The 21,012-nt window shown below is 44.0% G+C and overlaps 1 protein-coding gene across 1 annotated transcript; it reads right to left on the bottom strand.

Moving 5' to 3' along the window:
* Positions 1-7,343: 7,343 nt before the first annotated feature.
* Positions 7,344-20,756, bottom strand: LOC131919053 (disks large homolog 5-like). The gene is made up of 7 exons (XM_059273111.1): positions 20,558-20,756; positions 17,275-17,449; positions 16,011-16,142; positions 15,173-15,356; positions 11,406-11,521; positions 10,299-10,476; positions 7,344-7,532 (listed from the first exon to the last, which is right to left on the bottom strand). Exons 1-7 carry the CDS (start codon positions 20,688-20,690, stop codon positions 7,344-7,346), a joined length of 1,107 nt encoding a protein of 368 aa, XP_059129094.1. The 5' UTR covers positions 20,691-20,756.
* Positions 20,757-21,012: the final 256 nt, after the last annotated feature.

Genomic DNA, 21,012 nt, shown 5'->3' with positions numbered 1-21,012 from the left:
CCATTTGTTGAAGATGCTTTATTTTTTCCATTGTTCATTTTTGGCTTCTTTGTCAAAAATTATATGTTCATAGGTGTGCGAATTAATGTCAGGGTCTTCAATGCGATTCCATTCATCCACATGTCAGTTTTTATGCCAGTACCAAGCTAGTTTTTATTACTGTAACTCTATAGTAGACTTTGAGGTCAGGGATTTTGATGCCTCCAGAGGTTGTTTTATTGCACAGGATTCTTTTGGCTATCCTGGGTTTTTTGTTTTTCCATATGAAGTTGAGTATTATTCTTTCCAGGTCTGTGAAGAATTGTGTTGGTATTTTGATGGGGATTGCATTGAATCTGTAGATTGCTTTTGGTAAGATTGCCATTTTTACTATGTTAATCCTGCCTATCCATATGCATGGGAGATCTTTCCATTTTCTGACATCTTCTTCAATTTCTTTTTTCAGGGACTTAAAGTTCTTGTCATATATGTCCTTCACTTGCTTAGTTATTGTTACCCCAAGGTATTTTGTATCATTTGTGGCTATTGTAAAGGGTGACGTATCTCTGATTTCCTTCTCAGCCTGTTTGTCAATTGTATATAGGAGGGCTACTGATTTTTTTGAGTTGATCTTGTACCCTGCTATGTTGCTGAAGATGTTTATAAGCTGTATCAGTTCCTTGGTTGAATATTTGGGGTCACTCAAGTATACTATCATGTCATCTGCAAATAGGGAAAGCTTGACTTCTTCCTTTCCAATTTGTATCCCCTTAATCTCCTGATGTTGTCTTATTGCTCTGGCTATAACTTCAAGGACTATATTGAATAAGTATGGGGAGAGTGGACAGACTTGCCTTGTTCCTGATTTTAGTGGAATCGCTTTAAGTTTCTCTCCATTTAATTTGATGTTTGCTGTTGGCTTGCTGTAAATTGCCTTTATTATGTTTAGTTATGTTCCCTGTATTCCTGATCACTCCAAGACCTTTATCATGAAGGGGTGTTGGATTTTGTCAAATATCTTTTCTGCATGTAGTGAGATGATCATGTGGGGTTTTTTTCTTTGAGTTTGTTTATATGGTGTATTACATTGACGGATGTTCGTATGTTGAACCACACTTGCATCCCTGGAATGAAGCCTACTTGATTATGGTGGATAATTGTTTTGATGTGTTCTTGGAGTCTGTTTGCCAGTATTTTATTGAGTATTTTTGCATCAATGTTCATGAGGAAGATTGGTCTGTAGTTCTCTTTCTTTGTTGCATCTTTGTTTGGTTTAGGAATCAGGATAATTGTAGCCTCATAGAAGGAGTTTAGTAATGTTCCTTCTGTTTCTCTTGTGTGGAACAATTTAAAGAGTATTGGCATTAACTCTTCTTTGAAGATCTAGTAGAATTCTGCACTGAAACCATCTGGTCCTGTCCTTTTATTGCTTGGGAGACTTTTAATAGAATCACTTATTCTGTTTCCTTAGGGGTTATTGGACTATTTAAATAGTTTACCTGGTCTTGATTTAACTTAGGTATGTGGTACCTATCCAGACAATTATCCATTTTTTTTAGATTTTCCAGTTTTGTGGAGTAGAGGTTTTTGAAGTATGACCTGATGATTCACTGGATTTCCTCATTGTCTCTTGTTATGTCCCCCTTTTCATTTCTGATTATGTTCATTTGGATGCTCTCTCTCTCTGCCTTTGGTTAGTTTCGATAAGGGCTTGTCTATCTTGTTGATTTTCTCAAAGAACCAGCTCTTTGTTTCATTAATTTTTTGTGTTGTTCTCTTTGTTTCTATTTTATTGATTTCAGCTCTCAATTTGATAATTTCCTAGCATCTATTCTTCCTGGGTGACTTTGCTTCTTCTTGTTCTAGAGCTTTCAGGTGTGCTGTTAAGTTACTAGTGTGAGATTTCTCCAACTTCTTTATGTGGGCCTTTAGTGCTATGAATTTCCCTCTTAGCAGTGCTTTTATAGTGTCCCGTAAGTTTGGGTATGTGGTATCTTCATTTTCATTGATCTCTAGGAAGTCTTTAATTTCTTTCTTAATTTCTTCCTTAACCCATTGGTGATTTAGTTGAGCATTATTCAGTTTCCATGGGTTTGTAGGTTTTCTGTAGTTTTTGTTGTTATTGAAATCTACCTTTACACCATGGTGTTCTGATAGAATGCAGGAGGTTATTCCAATTGTGTTGTATCTGTTGAGATTTGCTTTATGGCCAATTATGTGGTCGATTTTAGAGAAAGTTCCATGGGGTGCTGAGAAGAAGGTATATTCTTTTTTGTTAGGATGGAATGTTCTGTAGACATCGATTAAGTCCATTTGAGTCATAACATCAGTGAAGTCTTTTATTTCTCTGTTAAGTTTCAATTTGGCTGATCTGTCCAGTGGTGAAAGTGGGGTGTTGAAGTCTCCCACTATTAATGTGTGGGGTTTTATATGTGGTTTAAGCTTTAGTAATGTTTCTTGTACATATGTGGGTGCCCTTGTGTTTGGGGCATAAATGTTCAGAATTGAAACTTCATCTTGGTGGATCTTTCCTGTGATGAGTATGTAATGCCCTTCTTGATCTCTTTTGATTGATTTTAGTTTGAAGTCTATTTTGCTGCATATCAGGATGGCTACACCCGCTTGCTTCTTAAGATCATTTGATTGGAATGTCTTTTCCCAGCCTTTTATTCTGAGGCGGTGTCTGTCTTTGAATTTGAGGTGTGTTTCTTGTATGCAGCAGAAAGATGGGTCTTTCAAGCAAAATTAGTGTAACTCAAGGAGGTGGTCAGCTTCATTGACTGTCTCAATCCATTATCAAGGATCAACTTCAGAAGTAAATCATTTATTTAAATTTAAACAGCATTAAATTAAGATTAACAATTAATATGTAGTGAATTGTAGTCTATCAGAAGTTGTCTTAGAATAACATGATATATGAAAATGAGCAAGGGAGAGGAAAGTTGTATACTTTCAAATGTTTGTTAATCTATCAATCCAGATAATTTATTACAATGATTGTTTGTTGTTATTGCATATCAAACAAGTTGGCTCTTTTGCTGTGGATGATGAGACTTACTAAGGGGAAAGTATAACAAATAAATTTATGTTTGTATTTTCAAAGGAAAACATCTTGTCAATATAATGGTATATTATAGATTGTGGAAATTGTACATGAATTATTTCCAACGGTTTTAGAACAAATTATTGGCACAGAGTAGACCTTTTAACATTCCCGGTCGGAGATATCTTCTATTGCTATCTCTTAAAAACCTAAGAAGAATTATAAGTACATACCATGGAGGCAAACTTTTCCCTATCCTTTTCTTGTAGAGGTATAGTGAAGGAACAGTTTTTTTAAGACAATAGTATAACAGGCCATTCTTTAGGTAACAGAGAAGGCAAAGGCATTCCAGGCTGTAGAGAGCCCATTGATTGAATTATTTTATTTATGGCTCTCAGATGTGTCAGCATTCTCCATTTTCAATAACAAATACAGGAGAATTACAAGGACTGAAGTCCCACACCACCTCACAGGTTACAGTCCATCCTCAAAGAAAGCCACGGCAAGATCACAAGGCAGGGGCTTGAAACCACAGAGGAACATTGCCCATTGCTCTGGTCAGCTACCTTTCCTCTATGGCCTAGGCTCTCTTGTCTAGGGATAGACCTACCCAGAGGGCTGAGCCTTCCAAAATCAAATAACAATCAAGAAAATGTCAAAAAAGCATGCTGCAAGCCATTCTGATGGTGTAAGTTCCTCAACTACATGTCAAGTAGACTTCCAATAGTAGCCATCATAGCAAGCCATAAAGGAGAAAACATAAGCCTCAGTTTGCTGCAAAAAAACTTGATCATTGATGAATAAAATTCTATGTCCAAAGTTAAACTGCAATTGTAGAAAGAAAATTTAAAAGGATTTATGTCAGAAAATGAAATATTTAAGATATTGAGTGAACATAAGCCCGAGCCACAAAGGAAAAGTTGATAAATTTGACTATTGAAATCCCTTCTGGAGGCTGCAGGATGAACATGGGGAGAGGATGTTGGCTGACAACACCTTTGTCCATCCTCACAGTGTTTTGATGGAAGATTGAGAAGCCCTAACCCTTACTGCAGAGACCAGGTCCCAAATACAAGCCTGAATCATCAACTGGATGCCAGAGCTTATGTTCTAGAGAAATGGAGGAGTCCATTCTGCTTGATGACTTGGGGAAGGCTGCATCTCATTTTCAGATCTGTAGATGTTGCAATCTTCTGAAGCAGCACAAGGAACATTGTCTAAAGCCAGTATTCTTGGGGACACACACTGCAGTGCCCTTGCTCATCATGGTAGTGTCAATGGGAGCTCTGTAATAAGATTTAGCTCTGGACTATTATGTGGTTCCTGGTGCTGCTGCTTCCAGATCCTGCCTCTTTGATCACCAGTAAACTTCAAATCCTAATAAATCATTGTTTTCTTTGAAAGCAACTGGAGTCTTCTAGCTGTTGTATAGAATGAAGACTCCACAGAAGTCTTTTCTGGCCCTCTTGTGTTAAGAGGGAATTTTGGCTTTTTGTGGTCTTTTTTCATTTGTCTTTCCTTTTCAGGATGAATGGAGTGAGCAAGAATGTGTCTGGAGGATTTAAAGTCCAAAACACGTGCCCTAGTAACCCCACTCTTTCTGAATGCTGCAGTGTGTTTGCTGTGTTGGGCCTTTCTTCCTCTTTCTAAAGAAGACACATTTCTCACTCCTGGGCCCCTTTCCACCACAGTTACTAAAAGGGACATCATACTTATTTCAATGTCTAATCTCCTATTGTATAGAAACTGGATTTCCAGCTGATCCCTTGTTCCCAAGTACCAGAGATGGGTGTTTAGTCCTGTTTCAGCCATGCATGGCCATAAGGAGCCAATAAAGTCATCATGACCATGGGATCTACAGCTGAACCAGATGTAACTTATGATTATTGTCACTCCTTCCTTTCACTCTCTAAGGGAGCCATTTGTTCAAGAATATTAGTGTAGAGGGAAATACAACCATGATGGCTATTCTTGGTTGTCCATGAGAGTACATATGATAATAACCAAAATCAAAATATATAGAGCACATCTATGGGAGATTTCATTTGAAGTAGGAGGATCTACTTCTAATCCTGCTCTTTGGGGTAGGAAGTCACACCTTTAATTCAGACTTTAGCCCAGATGTAATCTGGACCACTCCTTCTGCTGGAAGGTTGTATAATGAAATGGAAGAAGGAAGATTTACTCTTACTCTGCTTGCTCTTGCCTTGTGAGCACATCCATTCCTTCACTGGAGTTAGAACCTACTTCTTTAAGATTACATCATAGACTGCAGAAAACTAAGACTTCTTGTCTTGTGGACTGAGCAGCTACTGGATTCCTAGACTTTCCATCATAGCCATCCTTGTATAGTCTGGACCACAGCCTGGAAGTCATTCTAACATATTGCTTTTCTAGATATAGAGAGATTCAGTTTATAACTTCTATTACTCGAGAGAGCCCTGACTAATACACCAGGCATATAGAGAAGACATCCTAGAGCAGTTTGTGTCTCAGCGATGTCACAGATTCCCAATGGCCACCTTCCCTTAACCATTCTTCTGGTGATGCTTTGGTGTTGGCCTTCTTTTCTCCTATAACATCTCAGTAATGAGAGTAAAATAGCAAAAATTCCACTTCTCTCAAATGGAATGCAGAGTAATACAATTAAATGAGTGCCTCAGATGGAGAGATTCAAGGATAAGTGAGGAATGGACACAAATCCCCATGTCTTAGCTTTTGTGGGCCATGACCAGGCTCCCGACCCACATGAAGATCAGAGGACAATTTGTCAGAGGTTTGTTGTCTCCTTCAATCATGTGGGTCCCAGGGAAGGAACTAAGGCCCATAAGCCTGGCAGCAAGTGATTTTGCCCACTGAGCCAATTGTCCAGCTGAACACATCATCCATGGAATTGAATGAGCTTTATATATATATATATGTGTGTATATATATATATATATATATATACACATACACATATATATGTATATATATGTTCTGTGTGTATATATGTTCTTTATTCATGAAGAGTAGATTATTTCTACCCTTGTTTGACAGCACCATTTTGGGACTCCACAGGATTATTTCCTCCACACATTAACTCTCTGATTCAGTCTCAGACGTCAGATCAGGTTCAGGGGAGCTTCACAAGAATACAGAACTCATCTGGAAAAACCCTCTTCATCAGTACACAGTGGGATCAGTTGTGGGAAAAGAGCAGCATCAACCATCCATCTCCCTTCCTAGCCTTCCACAGGCGTGCTCTCCATCAGAGGCACATGGCTTTTCTGCAGGCTTCATCCCCTCTGGCTCTTCTGAAGCTTCCTCCCAACACTTAGCTGGAGTGTCAAGAGGGACTCCTAACCACACCTACACCACCAGGATGTCTTCTCATTTCTGCATTTCATCAGATGACCCTAATCTTTATTGTCATCCAATGTGAGATGTGAGAGATCTGCTCCAACGCTGATAATAAGTGATGCTGGAGCAGGATCCTGAACCCATGAACACCTTGCATGGATGCATGGCATCCTAAGACAATTACCACCATGCCTACATCATATATTTGTCCCTACAGAACTCCTGAACTTTCTCTTTGGTTTGTGCTGATTCATTCCAACTAATACAGCACACGTGGCTAGAAAGAAAAAAGCCAAGTGTAGGAACTGAAGAGATGGCTCCTTTACTTTGAGTAATTGTTTCTTCCCCAAAGAAAAAACAGAGCAGCTAAAAAGCATCCTCCAGTTTCAAGAGGAATTTGATGCCCTCTTCTGGTCTCTGGTGGAATTGCATGCATGTAGAGTACAGCCCTTCAGCAGGCATAAAGCCAATACATGTAAATAAAACAAAGAAATCTGAAAAAAAGATTGCAGTAATGCACCATTAAGGCCTACAGCAGCAAAAAAAGAAAAAGATCACTTATCTTTGTATTCAATATGTCTATTATTTGGTTATCACACAAGCTATATTTCAAGAAAATCAGAGGCAGATAGCTCTGGTTTTTTAATTTGTGATTTTTTAATGTTTTATTGATTCTCTCTTGGTTTCACATCATGCATCTCAATCCCACTCTTCCAACTACCTGTTCCCTTGCATCTGTGCTGTGCCCTTGGTATCTCCAATCTAAAATAAAATAATATAAAGAAAAATGCAAAATCCAAAACCAAAAGAAAACAAACAACAATCTTGCTGAGGAATATGTAGTGTGATCCATTGAGTCACACAGTACATCTTTTAGTCTATACATCTTTTCTTGTAAGTGTTCTGGCCTCTGACTTCTCCTATACTGTCAATAATCCACCCTCACTGGGACTCCTCTTTTATAGAATTGATGTCTGTGTCATGGAGATCCTGCAGCTCTGATCTGCAGATCTGGGCTTTTCACGTGCTCCTGCAGTTCGTAGATGAAGAGGGTGTTAGGGTGGGATGACTTGTAGCCGTTGTTCTGAACCTGGGTGGTAGCTGGGTTAGTGATCCCACCGCTTTCCCTCATCTTCACCACCTGAGCAAGCTCTCCAATCTGCCCCAGCTAATTCACCAAATGCAGCAGGCAGAAGGAACAGAGCCCAATTCTCCTCCTTTTATGCCCTCACATCTGGGTCACGCACACTCAGACCACAAGAACCAGCTCTGCTGTTTGAACTGGTAAGATGCTGGGCCAATTTTCCCAATTGTTGCAGATGGTCAGGGACAGACCCAGCTCTTCTGTTCTCAGGCCCCAGAGGCCAACTCTCCCACCAGCTTCAGATAGCATGTGCTCAGGTGGGGCAGGCATCTTTCCCTCACCCTTGACAACACAGGTCAGAAAGAGGGGAGCAGAGTCAGCTCTTCTGCTCTCACACCCTCAGGGCCAGCTCTCCTGCATCACCACTAACAAGGACAGCTCTACATGCTGCTCAGTCCAGGTGCAGGACCCACTCTCCAAGTGCTGCCGTTAATGAGGGGCAGATCCATTTCTCTCTAGTGCTGCAGCCTATGAGGGGTAGGGTTAACTTTTTGAATCCCTATCCTGTCTTCAATGGCAACAGGAGCCACTGACACCAACATAAACTGAAGCTGTGGCAGGGTACAGGTTCCAGACATGGCCCTTAGCAGCAGTCTAGGCCTAGAGGACACCATGGCCCCTGGTGGCAGCACAGGCCACTGAGAGCTGTATGGCCCTGGAAGAAGTACAGCCCTAGAACATTAACATGATCTTAAGTGGCTACTCAAACACTAACTACTTCTGTGTATCTCTTGGTTGACAACACAGGCCATGGAAATGAACATAGAACCAGGTTGCATTTGCAACATGGACCTAGACATGATCCTAGGCTGCATCCTGAGTCTGCATGTCTCCATGGCCCTGGTTGGCAATGCAGGTCACTCAGAACAGCATGGACTGATCAGCAGGCCCCAGATATGACCATGTGGCTGCCAAGATCCCAGGAATTTGCAATGTCTTTGATGGCATTAGGAGCCTGGGACATCAATGCAGACCTGGTTTCAGCAGAGACAAGGACTCAGATGTGGCCCTTGCAAGCTTCCTGGCACAGATGTCACTATGGTCCTGTGTGGCAGCACAGTCCTCTAAAACACGCACACTGCCCCTGTGGGATCATATCCTTTGACAGTACCATAGTCACAGGTGGTGCCCAGACTGAAGGTGGCTGCAGAGCCCTCAGTGGTAACAGGAGTCACAGATATCAACACAGAGGCTCACAGCTGTGTCAGGGCCATGGACAAAATATGGTCCTTGGATGCCCAGGCAGAGACATCACCATGGCCCGGATGGCAAGCAGGACTTGGAGTTTTTGCATACTCCCTTAGTAAATGTTTGGATTTCCTGAGAGGCATTAGAGCAGTACTGGTGTGTTTCTCATTAATAGGGTTCACAGGATCATTTCATAAAATGTGTATACAGAATACTATAGTTTAGGGATAGCTAAAGTTATGTCCAGAAAGAACAGTATGGATACTTTTTCTATCATGCAATGGGTATACACAGAGTTGGAAACACCATCCACATCCAAAGCCCTGTGTATCCCTGGCCTGGCTGGGAACTCACTATGTAAGCCAAGCTGGGCACACTGAAGTTCTGAAGTTACACATGGTTCTGGAGCTATAAGAGTGAAACATCACACATGACCTAGAAGCTGATATTAAGAGTGAAGAGTTGGAAACTGTGTGTTTAGAACAACTTGACATCAAGATAGTCTTCCGTGATGGATTTCCCACCACATGAGGAGGGCTAAGGACTCAGTGAGCTTGCCAAATCATGGACATTAAACTGACAGAAAAAGTCTTGCTCACCAACATCTCTACCCTTCACATTATTGGATCCTTCACAAGGAACACATTCTGTTGAATGTCAGGGTTCGCAGTAACTCTTCTCTCAGGTTTTCTGTGTCTCAAGCTCATTTGTGATGCTTTCTTTTCTTCAGGAGTACTGAGTCAACAGACCATGGATGTGATGGGGCTGGACCACCTGGAGGTCAGCTGGTGTCTGTCTCACTGGTGAGATCACAGCTGAAAGGGGTGTCTTCCTCTGAGGGGGCCTTGACCCTAGGGTGGAGAATGTTGCACGATCAAGCTGACTGCGGCTTCTATGGCTTCCTCTGTTGTCCCTCAAGAGCTGCTGTCAGTGTAGGAAAGGCTATCATACCTAAAGCAGTTTGGCTGGGACACAGCTAGATAAACTTTGAGCCCAGAGCAATACTGACCAGAGAAATCAGTCTTAAGAGTTCAGAATGGGAAATCACATTTTTATTTACATAAAAAATACAGTCATTTTACTCAATAGTGCCTTAAAAGGAGCACAATATAAACAGTAAACAGCCTTATCAAAATACCAAACAACAAGAACAAAAGAAAGAACAAATGAATTCAAAACCTCAAACCATAACAAAGAAAACCAAAAAACCCAAGCCAAACAAAACCCAACAAAACAATCAAACAAAAAAAGTTAAGCTAAGCAGCTTGCTTAATTAAAATAATAAGATTAGGTTAATCATGCAACAGACTTTGAAGCACAGACCAACAGCCTGGGGCTGGCCTTGGAAACATGGTAGGAAGGCAGTCACAATTGTAAAAAGCATTTTCAAAGCAAGTATAGCCATGCTTCCTTGGAATCTCATAGGATGTCTTCTTCTGAGGAGGCTTCGGTCCAAGGGTGGAGAACACGATGGGTTCATGATGTCTGTGGCTTCTTTGGCCTCCTCAGTTCTCTCATAGCTGCTGTGAGAGAAGGAAAGGCAATCAGGCCCAGAAGCAGCCTGCCTGGGCCACAGGCTAGACAAAATCAGGGTCTATTCACACTGGAAGCCAATGTCAAGAGCCCCCAGTCCCCATGAATGCCATGGTTGCAGGGGTTGGAATGCAGTGGTGGCTCACTTGCCTGTGATACTTCCTGCTCCTGCTGCAGCAGCTCTGTCTGCAGGAGGCTCTCATCCTGGGCTGTGACATGTTCCAGCTTGTGGTGCAGATTTTCTGACCTAGAGGAGGAAGGCAGTTAGGGACAGGCCTGGTGGGGACCTGTTATTTCAGCTGTTGAGCCTGAACCAGCTCTAGTCAGCTGGACAGTCCAGTGTGACCTTTCAGCTGAGGTCATTCCCTGCATTTCCTAGCAGAGAAATGTCAGCTTATACCTGGGTCTGGGTTTTATTCTCAGCTAAAATCTACTAGAAAATGAACTGAGAACTACACTGTGCTGGGCAAGAAATTCAGCATGTTTTTCCAGTTCTCTAGATACATTGTTGTGAGAAAAAATAACAGTGTCTGATAAACAGTTCAGGGCAGATGTACATGGCCCTGATTAGATACCAGGTGAATGAGCAACCTGGGAAACGGAATGTAGACCCTCTAGAAGCCTACAAAATAAAAGTAGTGAAGGTTCTGATTATTCCTACTGCACAGAAACCTGCCTGAGTTCAACACCTCAACCCCTAAATAATCTTATGTCCAGTAAAATCTTTTCACAGGAGACAGATGCATACTGCAGAGAGCCTGTAATCAGCAAGAGTGTGCTGCATGCAGATCTGTCCAAAATAGAAACTTTTCTGTAAAGGTGATGTTCTAAAAGGAAAATAAAGTGACAGGAACACACCCTGTCCTCCAGAAGTATCCCGCCTCCTGCTAGACTGAGGACTACCATAGCGAGATTTATGTGGCGACACAGGGGACACTGAGAAGATACCAGAGAGCTCAGGAGGGAATAAGGGGTACACATTCCCCAGAAACATTAAAGATCAAACATAGTGTTTCCTGGAGTAGTTCTTGTGAACTGGGCTAGCACAATACCCTGAGGTGGTCTTTCCGTGGCTGTGGCTGAGAGCCATCCAGATGGGGAGAATCCCAAAAGGACAGAGATCCAGGGCAGGTGACCTACAACGTTCTAACCACTCCTCCCAGCCTGGGCTCTCACCTCATCTCAGAGACACTGAAGTGATGTTGCAGCTTTTCTGCCAAGTCCCTTTGCTGGGTGACCAGCTCCTTCTGCTTCAGCAGGTCCTTCAGTCTTTCCTCCAGGTTTTCCTGCTCCTGTGCATTAGAAGATTGTGTTCTCAGTGGACTTTTGCTCACTCACATGGACACACATAAAGTCATGAAAGCACACACGTACATGTATGCACACATATAAGCACACTGTAATGAACTAACATGTTCATTTTCCCAGCTAATGCTAATATAAAGAGCAATCTCCAGAAATACTATTGAGAAGAAGATTAACTTTTGTTGGATGAGAAACAAACACAGTGAGTATGAGAGATAGGCAGTTCAGACACTGAATTGCCTGTCCTGTAACCTAATGCACAGGCAGGTAGACCTCTGTGGTCCTGGCCCATTAGCCAACCTTGCTTAGGAAGTTCCCCAAGGTGTACAGTATAGGAATTAACCCCAGCAGAGGACCACTGCATGGTGGTGGACCAGACCACTGGTCTTGTTCAGTGCTTCCCAGTTGCCCTCAAGGTGAGCAAATTCCTCTAAGAGAATCTCCCTTTACCACAGGCTGCCTCACTTCAGACCCAAAGCAATGAGCTCAGGAAACTAGAAAATCTCCACAACCAGGATGCAAAAGGAACAGTTCCTCCCTGTAAGGTGATCATTTCAGAAGTTTGTATGAGTAACAAAAGGCTGACTAAATCAGAGTCAAATGATATTCCATGGAAGCGCTCAACCACACTGTACTACACTCTTCCAATAATGGACGTCTAGATAGTTTCTACTAGAGGCTACTCTGAGGAACACTGCTAAAACTCTGCTGCCCTCTAGCTTCTCTAGGGACATCTACTTCATGTTCTAGATCAGTGTGTCACCTGGGGATTGCAGTTCAACCTTCTGAAGAATTGTTTGTGGCTTCTCACTGCGCTATATCATTTTATATGACCAGCAATGTCTGAGGGTCCTCATTTCTCCCAGCCCTCATGAGGCAGTTTTTAACTCAGAATGAACAACTCTGAAGAAAAGCAGTTACTGAGTGCTGCAGGCACAGCACATGGTGACTGCTTCAGACCATCATGAGCCTAAGTTGGGTGTGCTGAGACAGCCCCCTTCTCACACCTCAGCGTGGCTAGGGGACTTCTGCTGGACTTGGATGCAGAAAGATGCACACTGCAAGTCAGACTCTCTCAACCAATAACATCCAGTCCAAGCTCCACAGCCAAGGTAAACTGAGCCAAGGTTAGGCAAAAGTGGAAAGAAAGTGGTAGCAGGCAATGTAGATGAGGACAAGACAGGGCACAGAGAAGACAAAGTAAGCCACAGACCATTGAGTATGCAGTCACCATTCACCCCGGGCAGAGAAGGGACACAAACTCTCAGCCAGCCAATCCTGCCTCAAAGACACAATGGCCTCAATTTCCTGTACCAAGTTCCTTTGGTTTGCTCCAAGGATTTCCTTGCAGATAAAAGTTTTTGACTCTACATATACTGAATACCACTGAATTACAGCAGTTTTTCTATCCTTTCATTCTAGAGAGCAACGTGGACATGTAGAAAGATGGGCAAAAGAATACAGAATTTGATAGATGCCAAGTGTGTGGGCACAGTACATTCTCAATAATGTTGGGTCTCCATCATCATTAAAGATGCTTCATGAATAAGTTTGGAGAAATACACACACACACACACACACACACACACAAGTTTACACATTCACACACAGAAGCACATACTTGCACTCATAAGCACCCATACTCCCAACACACACAAGCACTTACCCCTACACATACAGGAAACATGGGCACAGAAACACCCATTAACCCACACAAGGTCATAAACACAAACATAAAGGAACACTACTGTAGAAAGAACAGCCAGAATTCACACACACACAGAGGTTCACCCTCACAGTTGGACAGAAATGCAAACACAGATACACACACACACACACACACACACACACACACACACACACACACACTCCTGAACATATGGCCAAGAGAGGACTGCTGCCTTGTAGCAGCTTTTCTGCTCTGGGGGAGGTCATGGGTCTTCCCTGCTGTGTACAAGGCTCTTAGATTCAGCTAGCCTCTGCTACCCTGCCCTGCACTCTTTTCCTTCCATGAACTTTATACATGCCAAGACTCATTGATCCCACAGGTTGCAACTTAATCCATCATAATCTCTTCACTAAACTTACCCTAGCTCCTCCAAGAAGACCTGGATAGCTCAAGTGAAAGAGAGTGACCCATGGTCAACACCCAGGAAGTTGTCAACAGATTACAGTGCATATGATACAAATTCACCCCACTGTCACTCAGAAGGAGGCCAGTGACATCACCTGCAGTGCTTTTCAGGAACACAGCACTCCACACAGCTATGAGAGGGAATCTGTTCTAAGACACAGCCATGCACATGATATAGTCAGCAACACAATGTCAGTAAAGAGATGCACTGTGGGATTCCGTGTTGTGAAGCCAATGAGACAAAGCAGACACTTCCTGTTGTGTTAGCTTTGTGTAGTGAAAAGGAAGAAGTCTAAATTTATGTTTAAAATAGCTGTATTGTTTGATTTTTGTTATTTATTAAAAACACATGTATATCAAAGCAATAAAAGTGTATAAACACAACAGAAAGCAATTTAAACTTACTACAATTACATGACACAAGACAAAAGGTCCCCCTGGGGAAGAGGGGAGCCAGAGTGCTGGCCAGCCAGAATGGCCCAAACAGAAATTTTTAGGTTCATTGAATGACCTGGGCTCAATGGAACAAGAGTGAGCAACAGATGACAACATAGGATTTCATTATGTAGCCTCTGAACACACACATATGCACACATTTACACATGCCTGCATAGATCACACACCAACCACAGAAATCAAAAGTGAGCAGAAAACAAGGAAGGGTACATCGTATTGAGTGAACAATTGAATTTAGACTATGCACATCACATGTTTCAGCAGAGACTTACAACACAGCTATCCGTCACTTGGGAACTAAAAATGCCTAGAGGAGAGCACACAGCTTAGTCAAACAATGTTGAAGTGATTGGAGAAAATGTTCTCTTGAAGCCTCAAATCAGTCACTCCAACCCTCAGGCTGTCAAAGTCCTCCCACATCTATGGTCATCCAGTCAGCTCCAGACTGGAAACTCCAGGAGGGGAGAACTGTCCAGCACCACCCACAGAAAACAGGCTGACAAGCTGATACTCAGGCCTCTGACAGTATGAACCAAGAGTTAAGCTAAGGGAAGAGAGCACATTGGGATGTAGGAAGAAAGGAGAAGACCACATGCCACCCCAAAATTGACCCCAAAATGAGAACTACTCACTTTGCACTGGCCCTGGGCTCTAATTCTTACAAACTGTTTCCTACCTGTGATCTCACATGACATCTGCAAAGCAAATGAGCCACAGGCCACTGACCTAACCAATGAGAGCTCTGTGATATTCTCCAAGTAGCTGTCTGCCTAACAGATTCTAATATAATATCATGTAGATGTGTTATAGCTGACTGACCCATCTCTCTGAATGTACTGCAGCTTCTAGCAGAGCAGGAGGGTTTGTTTGCCAATCTTCCAGTATCTTGAAAGAGACTAACTCTACAGAGAGACTTGTGAATGATCACAGAAACAAACAATTGGATGGTATGGAGTTGGGATTCTGGATGGATGGTGGATGGTTACATGGGAGTCTCTATGTTTATGGTTGGACAGTTGGGCAGCCTGCCCCTACTGCCTCAGCCTACCTGCTGCTGCTCAGCACAGGGGTCACAGATCTTCTCATGGGCCTCCTTCAAGAGCTTCTTCACCTCCTCACAGGTCTTTTGCAGTTCAATCTGCTCTTTCCACAGCTGTGTGTTCTGGATCCTCAACACACGTACACTCTTCTTTAGGGGATTGCACTCTCGTAGGAACCGGCCATGGAGGTAACTGAACCACCAAAGAAAGAAATGCTGAGCCTCAGAGAGGCTGCATTTGCCATCTCTACTTCTAATGCCACTAACCCTGAAAAGTCGGAGGCCCCCAGACAGCCCAAGAATGGAGCTCTCAGTAGCCAAGCCAGCATCACTCAAACGCAGGCCAAATCCAGAGAAAAACCAAATTCCCTAGAGATTCAAACTACTTCTGAAAACCCTGGTACCAAAAGGGATCCTGTGCCTCTGAGAACAGGGTGCAGCCCACACCTGTGCTTAACTGTTCATGGTCTTGGGAAAGCATCAGCAGGTAGAGGGCAAATACTCTCTGAAGGAGGGCAGAAGTCTTAACCAGAATAAATTCTCTCTACAGATCCCAGGCAAACCAGATCTGTGAAGCTCCAACCAGAGCCCTGGAGGCCCTGGGCTTCAGGACATCCCCTTCATGATGCAAAGGATATTCCTATCTAAGGGCTCCCACGGCTGGACAACGATGGGAGGGCCTCAGTGTTTTTCCACACTTAGCAAAACTGAGTCCAAGAGGCCCAAACCCAAGGGTCACAAGGGAGGATGCTGGCTAAGAGGCACACAGGCTAGAACCAGAGCCTTCACTTTGAGTCAAGGACCAAGAAAGGCAGAAACAGTCCCTCCCAAGCTAGTAGGCACTTACCTAAAGTATTCAGTCTCCTCAATCAGCCCCTTGCACTTGTCCAAGGCATCACTAATCTCCATGGGCAATTTCTGGAGAGCTGACATCACCTGCTTGTGTTCCATTTCAAGCATCTCGAGTTCAAAATTTAGCCTGTGGTAGGGCATGGACCCAGGAGGGAAAAAACCCATGAACACAGGCCAAAAAGAACACATGAAAGAAGCTGTGCCATGGACTACCCCAGTCCAGTGGATGCCAAAGCTTGGCACTTAAACAGTGGGACCTCCTGGTGCTTATTAAACATCCTATCCTGTCTCCAGGACAGAACAGCCAGGAGGTCTAAGGGGAGGAATCCAATGATGCATGAGCAACCACAGTGGGCTTGGAGCTATAGATAAGCGCTCTAAGAAGTTCCCAGGAGTCTGTGTCACATATGTGGACTCACTAGAAACCTATGGGGACATTCTCCTGTCTTCAGAACAGGGATTCTCATTCCTGGGTGTCTATTGCTACATGGAGGACCAGAGCACACAATCAGTATTTCCAGGAGGGAGCCCCAACTTCAGGATGGTTTTGTAAACTTCACATGTGATTCGAATGTTCTACCAAGGTGAGCACAGAGCTCAAAGTGGGGTTCCCTGGCCTCAGCAGTGCCATTATCTGGAAACTATGTTAAATCCTCAGACCATGCCCTCAGACTCTCAGGAACACAAACACACACACACACACACACACACACACACACACACACACACACATACACACCCCCCACATGAAATCAGGATGCCCAAGAAATATTGGCATGTGGCATTGTCAGAGAGTATAAGAAGACCAGAGGGGAGCTGTGATGAGCTCCAGGCTTTCCAGCCAACCCTGAGACGGATGAGTGGACCAGGCCCCTCCAGCTGCTGCCAGGAGCTTTCAGCACACGGTCATCTGCTGGTCAAGCACAAAGACTCAACACAAACTCACCGCACCTAGCATCTTTCACAAGCCACACCTGTCAAGACCTCTTGAAATGCATATTGAGAGCTCACATACTACTGTCCCTATCCCCAGACTGTGATTCAAGCTTAGGCTCTGCTTTTCATTTGGAGGAAGCAGACAAGCCTGTGTCCCCATCTCACTCCTACCCAGGCTTCAAGTTCTGCATTTCAAAAAAAACTCATGAAATTTAGTTTAGGCAGCAGGACACCATGGTGTTTCACCCTCCTGTTCCTCAGGAAACCTGGGCTTGATTCTGTGGTGTCATGATGGCCAGCAGAGAACTGGGAATAAAGACTACCTGTTGTTCAAATCCTTGTTTGTGTAATTGGCCAGGATTCCACGCAGCTCATTTCTCTCACATTCCATATCATGTAGACGAATGGTGAGTTTCTCTAGTTTTTTCATTTCCTGCACCTGCTCCTGCTCCTGCTCAGTGAAGGTGGAGAGTTGGGATGGTGCTTCCCGAGTAGTCCCTGCAGGTAGACAAAGACAAATGGACTTGTATTCTAGAGTGGCATAGGACCAGGAGAGTCCATGCTCAGTCCCAAGATGAAGCCTAAGGAAGAGAAAATGCAAGGAACCCAGTGAAGCTTTGGAACAGCAGGGCAGCTATCCTCAAACTGGGGCCCCTGAGCTCTGTCTCTGTCCTCAAGCACTGTGGATAATCATGTGCCTCCCTCCTTATTGCAGCCCTCTGGTCCTGGAAGGCCTAAGCAAGCCCAGCCAAGTAGAATTGGAGGACAGTGTCAGGTCATATCTGATGTGATGCAAGTAAGTCCTGTTGTCCCTAGAGCTTAGCAGCACCAAGTCCTGATCACATGTGTTCAGCACCAAAGCATCTGAAGATCTGCTGTGTGTCCAGGGGAGTTTCTTCACTTCCTATAGGCATCATATTCCCATGGAAACTGAAGAAATCCACTGGAATGAGGCGCAGCCACACCCTACCCAGAGAGAGACATCTCAGCAGTCAATCTGCTCCTCCTGCCCTTCTTTGCCTCTAAGAATGTAATGAAAGAATTCCCAGCTGCAGCCTGGACAGTTCATAGCTCTCCAGAAACTAACCATCAGAAACTCTTGACTCTGGGTCTGCTCTTTAGAAAGCCAGAGAAGCTGGATTGGCCCATTGTTACTCAGAAAACCCCTGCTGCTGAGCTCTACAACCAGAAATCTCAGTTCAAGTTCACTTCCTCCAGCACACTTCTCTAACTCTGCTCAGGAGTCACTGTGCCTTAGACAGAACCATCTATTTCTCCAGGTTTGACACTGAGGCCAGCTTCCTTCTTCCTCTCTTTGGTCTCTCCATGTTCTCCATTCTCTCTCCCAAGCAGCCTGCTCAGTCTTGCCAACATGTCTATGAGAACTGAATGAATAACCCACAGGCATTGGTGTTACCACAACACGAGTGACATCATAGAGATTACCAAGGACTCTCCAGGATAGAATAGAATCACCATAGAAGGGATGATTAGGGTCACCTCCAGCAGACCTCAATTATCCACTAACTAGCTCTTCTCCACTTCACCAGAACCATGTTGCCATTCCCAGGAGCCTTCCCAGAAACACAAGGGAAGACCTTCAACACCTCCTCCTTACAAAGCCAGAGATCTCTTTCTGTTTCATTAGAGTATAATCACTACTTCATGTATGGGAAGATGAAGACTCACTTCAAAACACATCCCAGGAAATGACTGGCCCCTTGTTGAGATCCCCAAACAATAACATGAGAAATAAAGTTTGCTAAATAACATGAGAAATAAAGGTCAGGATGGAGGAGAGGAAAGATCAGTCCCCTGATGTCAACAAGCACATTGTGGAGGATCCACAAGGCTGTTACTGTATGTAGGTGTGGTGGGAGCTTATGGGTGTCCTGTCAGAACAAAGAAATGTCCCTTAGTTAGTGAGAAAAATTTCCCTGAATCATCAGTACAATAAATTCCAGCCAACACAGTATTAGCCAATGTGTGATCAACTAGTGACATGTCAGGCTGGAGATGCTAAGAACTGGGGTTCTCCAGGTGAGCCCTGAGACAAAAAGAGCAAACACTCCTATTAATCGTCCATTCCTGCACTCAAGTTTGAGGAAAGATGCATGGCTAGAGGCAGGCCAGACACAGATATGTAAGGGCAAATGTGTCACAGTCATGGGAGAATATGTAGTGTGTCACTGCTATGTTGCTTCACCTAGAGCTACACAAAGACTAATTTCTTGATCTGGAGCCACCTGTGACAATGCACATGCCCTTAGGAACAAAATGGGCACAGCCAGCTTAAAGAATACTCATCGGAGCATGTGAAGGGCAGGCAAAGGACACAGGAGACATATTATTAGGGTTCATTTGCCCTAGACCCTTCCCAGAGCCGCAGTTCACACTTGTGAATTTCCTGGCAGTCCTGAAATGAGTAGCTAGCACCATGTTTAGCCTGGATTGCAAATTCTTCAGAAGTCTGGACTGTGGATTCAGAAGTGTACTTGGTGGACCCCAGAACAAATGAACCATTTCCATTCAGATGTTATATCACACTGATAACCAATTTAGACAAAGTTAAGCATCTCAGTAATTCCCTATTCTAGAAGTCAAGGGACAGTGCCTGCTCTACACACTACCTCATCTCAGTCAAACCTGACACACTGAAGCAGTCTCATGAAGTGACTGACAGATGAGACTTTGCTCTAGCAGCTTCTCAAAGACAAGACTTGAGTCTCCCTCTCTGTGGATGTCAGTTCTCCCATCTCTCTATAGCGAGGTGGATGTCTCAGAAGTCAGCAGGTTTCCTCTGTCTCCCTAGACAATGTGACCCAGCGGACATCCTCCTAAGGCTTATTCACAGCTACAGAGAATGCACTGTAGCTTCAGAGCCCTCAGCCAAGTGCTTTGAAAAACCAGGAGAAAATTGCTACTGTCACACTCAGGTAGTGTATGCATGCCTACCTCACTTTACTCTATGTTTCAGACTGTCATGATAATGGGGAAGCCATGAAGGGGCAGAACAATGTCACCAGATTCACAAAGCAGTCCTTAATGATAGTCCAAGACACCCAGAGCTGGCAGGATGGAGACAGTATCCGTCCAGGTCCACTGAATCTAACAGCTCTCAGGCTGAACTGCAGACCTGTGAGCCATCAACAATTGGTAACTCAGAAACCTCAGGGGCCCTTGAAAGACAGCAGCACTTGGTGGCTCCTGCCCTGCTAGTGGCTGTGATGTCAAGTATGAGAACCTCAGGCTTTGCCAGGGTACTCTCCTTTCCCTATTATTACTGGCACATAACTACAGGACTCCAGTATGTGTGTAGCAGGGGTTGGGGGAGACACAGTTATGGTACAGAAATCTCATTAACTACTCTGTACCCGCTTCCCCACTCAGAGTGAAAGCAGATAGTACCCAGCAAAGAAGCTAAAGCCTTGTCAATTCCTAAATCTGTCAAACTAACAATCATGGATCCTTGATCTGGGTCTGCTCTGTAAGAACCCAGAACAGGATAGGCCTTTTCCTTCCCACAAGTTCCCAGCTCTTGAGCCCTAGCTCTGGAAAGCTCAAGACCATCACATCCAGAAAGCTGCCCAGCCCTACTGGACTCACCGTGTCTTTCCCAGCACCAGAGATTTCTCCATGTTTTCCAGTGAGACCTAGGGCCTGCTTCCTTCTTCCTTGCTCTGGTCTCTCCATGCTGTGTATTGTCTCTCTCAACTAGACGCCTCAGTCTTGACCACATCTCTGTAGGTGAAACTTACAGCACTGAACTAATGTCCTAAGCTCACGTGGTGTTGCTACAACACTAGTGACATCACGGTATTCCAAGAGCTCTCCAGGATACAGTAGAATTCCAGAGAAGAGACTGCTGATGTCATGGGGCACAACGTTTGCTTCCTTGCTGATTCTTCCTCAACTGACCAGAAGCTGAGGTTTCTTTCCAGGAATCTCTGCTGTGACACAGGGAAGAGAAGTGAAGTGAAGGGAAGGGAAGGGAAGGGAAGGGAAGGGAAGGGAAGGGAAGGGAAGGGAAGGGAAGGGAAGGGAAGGGAAGGGAAGGGAAG

Source organism: Peromyscus eremicus, chromosome 9, assembly GCF_949786415.1.
Source record: "Peromyscus eremicus chromosome 9, PerEre_H2_v1, whole genome shotgun sequence".
Lineage (NCBI taxonomy): Eukaryota > Metazoa > Chordata > Mammalia > Rodentia > Cricetidae > Peromyscus > Peromyscus eremicus.
Note: the sequence above shows the minus strand (reverse complement) of the source record. Positions and strands in the feature narration are given on the sequence as shown.

Coding starts and splice junctions, on each gene's coding strand:
- LOC131919053 (XM_059273111.1), bottom strand. CDS start 20,690: ATGTGGTCAAGACTGAGGCGTCTAGTTGAGAGAGACAATACACAGCAT. Junction 10,477..11,405: donor TTCAGTGTCTCTGAGATGAG/GTGAGAGCCCAG, acceptor TTCCTCCTCTAG/GTCAGAAAATCTGCACCACA. Junction 7,533..10,298: donor TCTTGACATTGGCTTCCAGT/GTGAATAGACCC, acceptor TTGGTGAATTAG/CTGGGGCAGATTGGAGAGCT.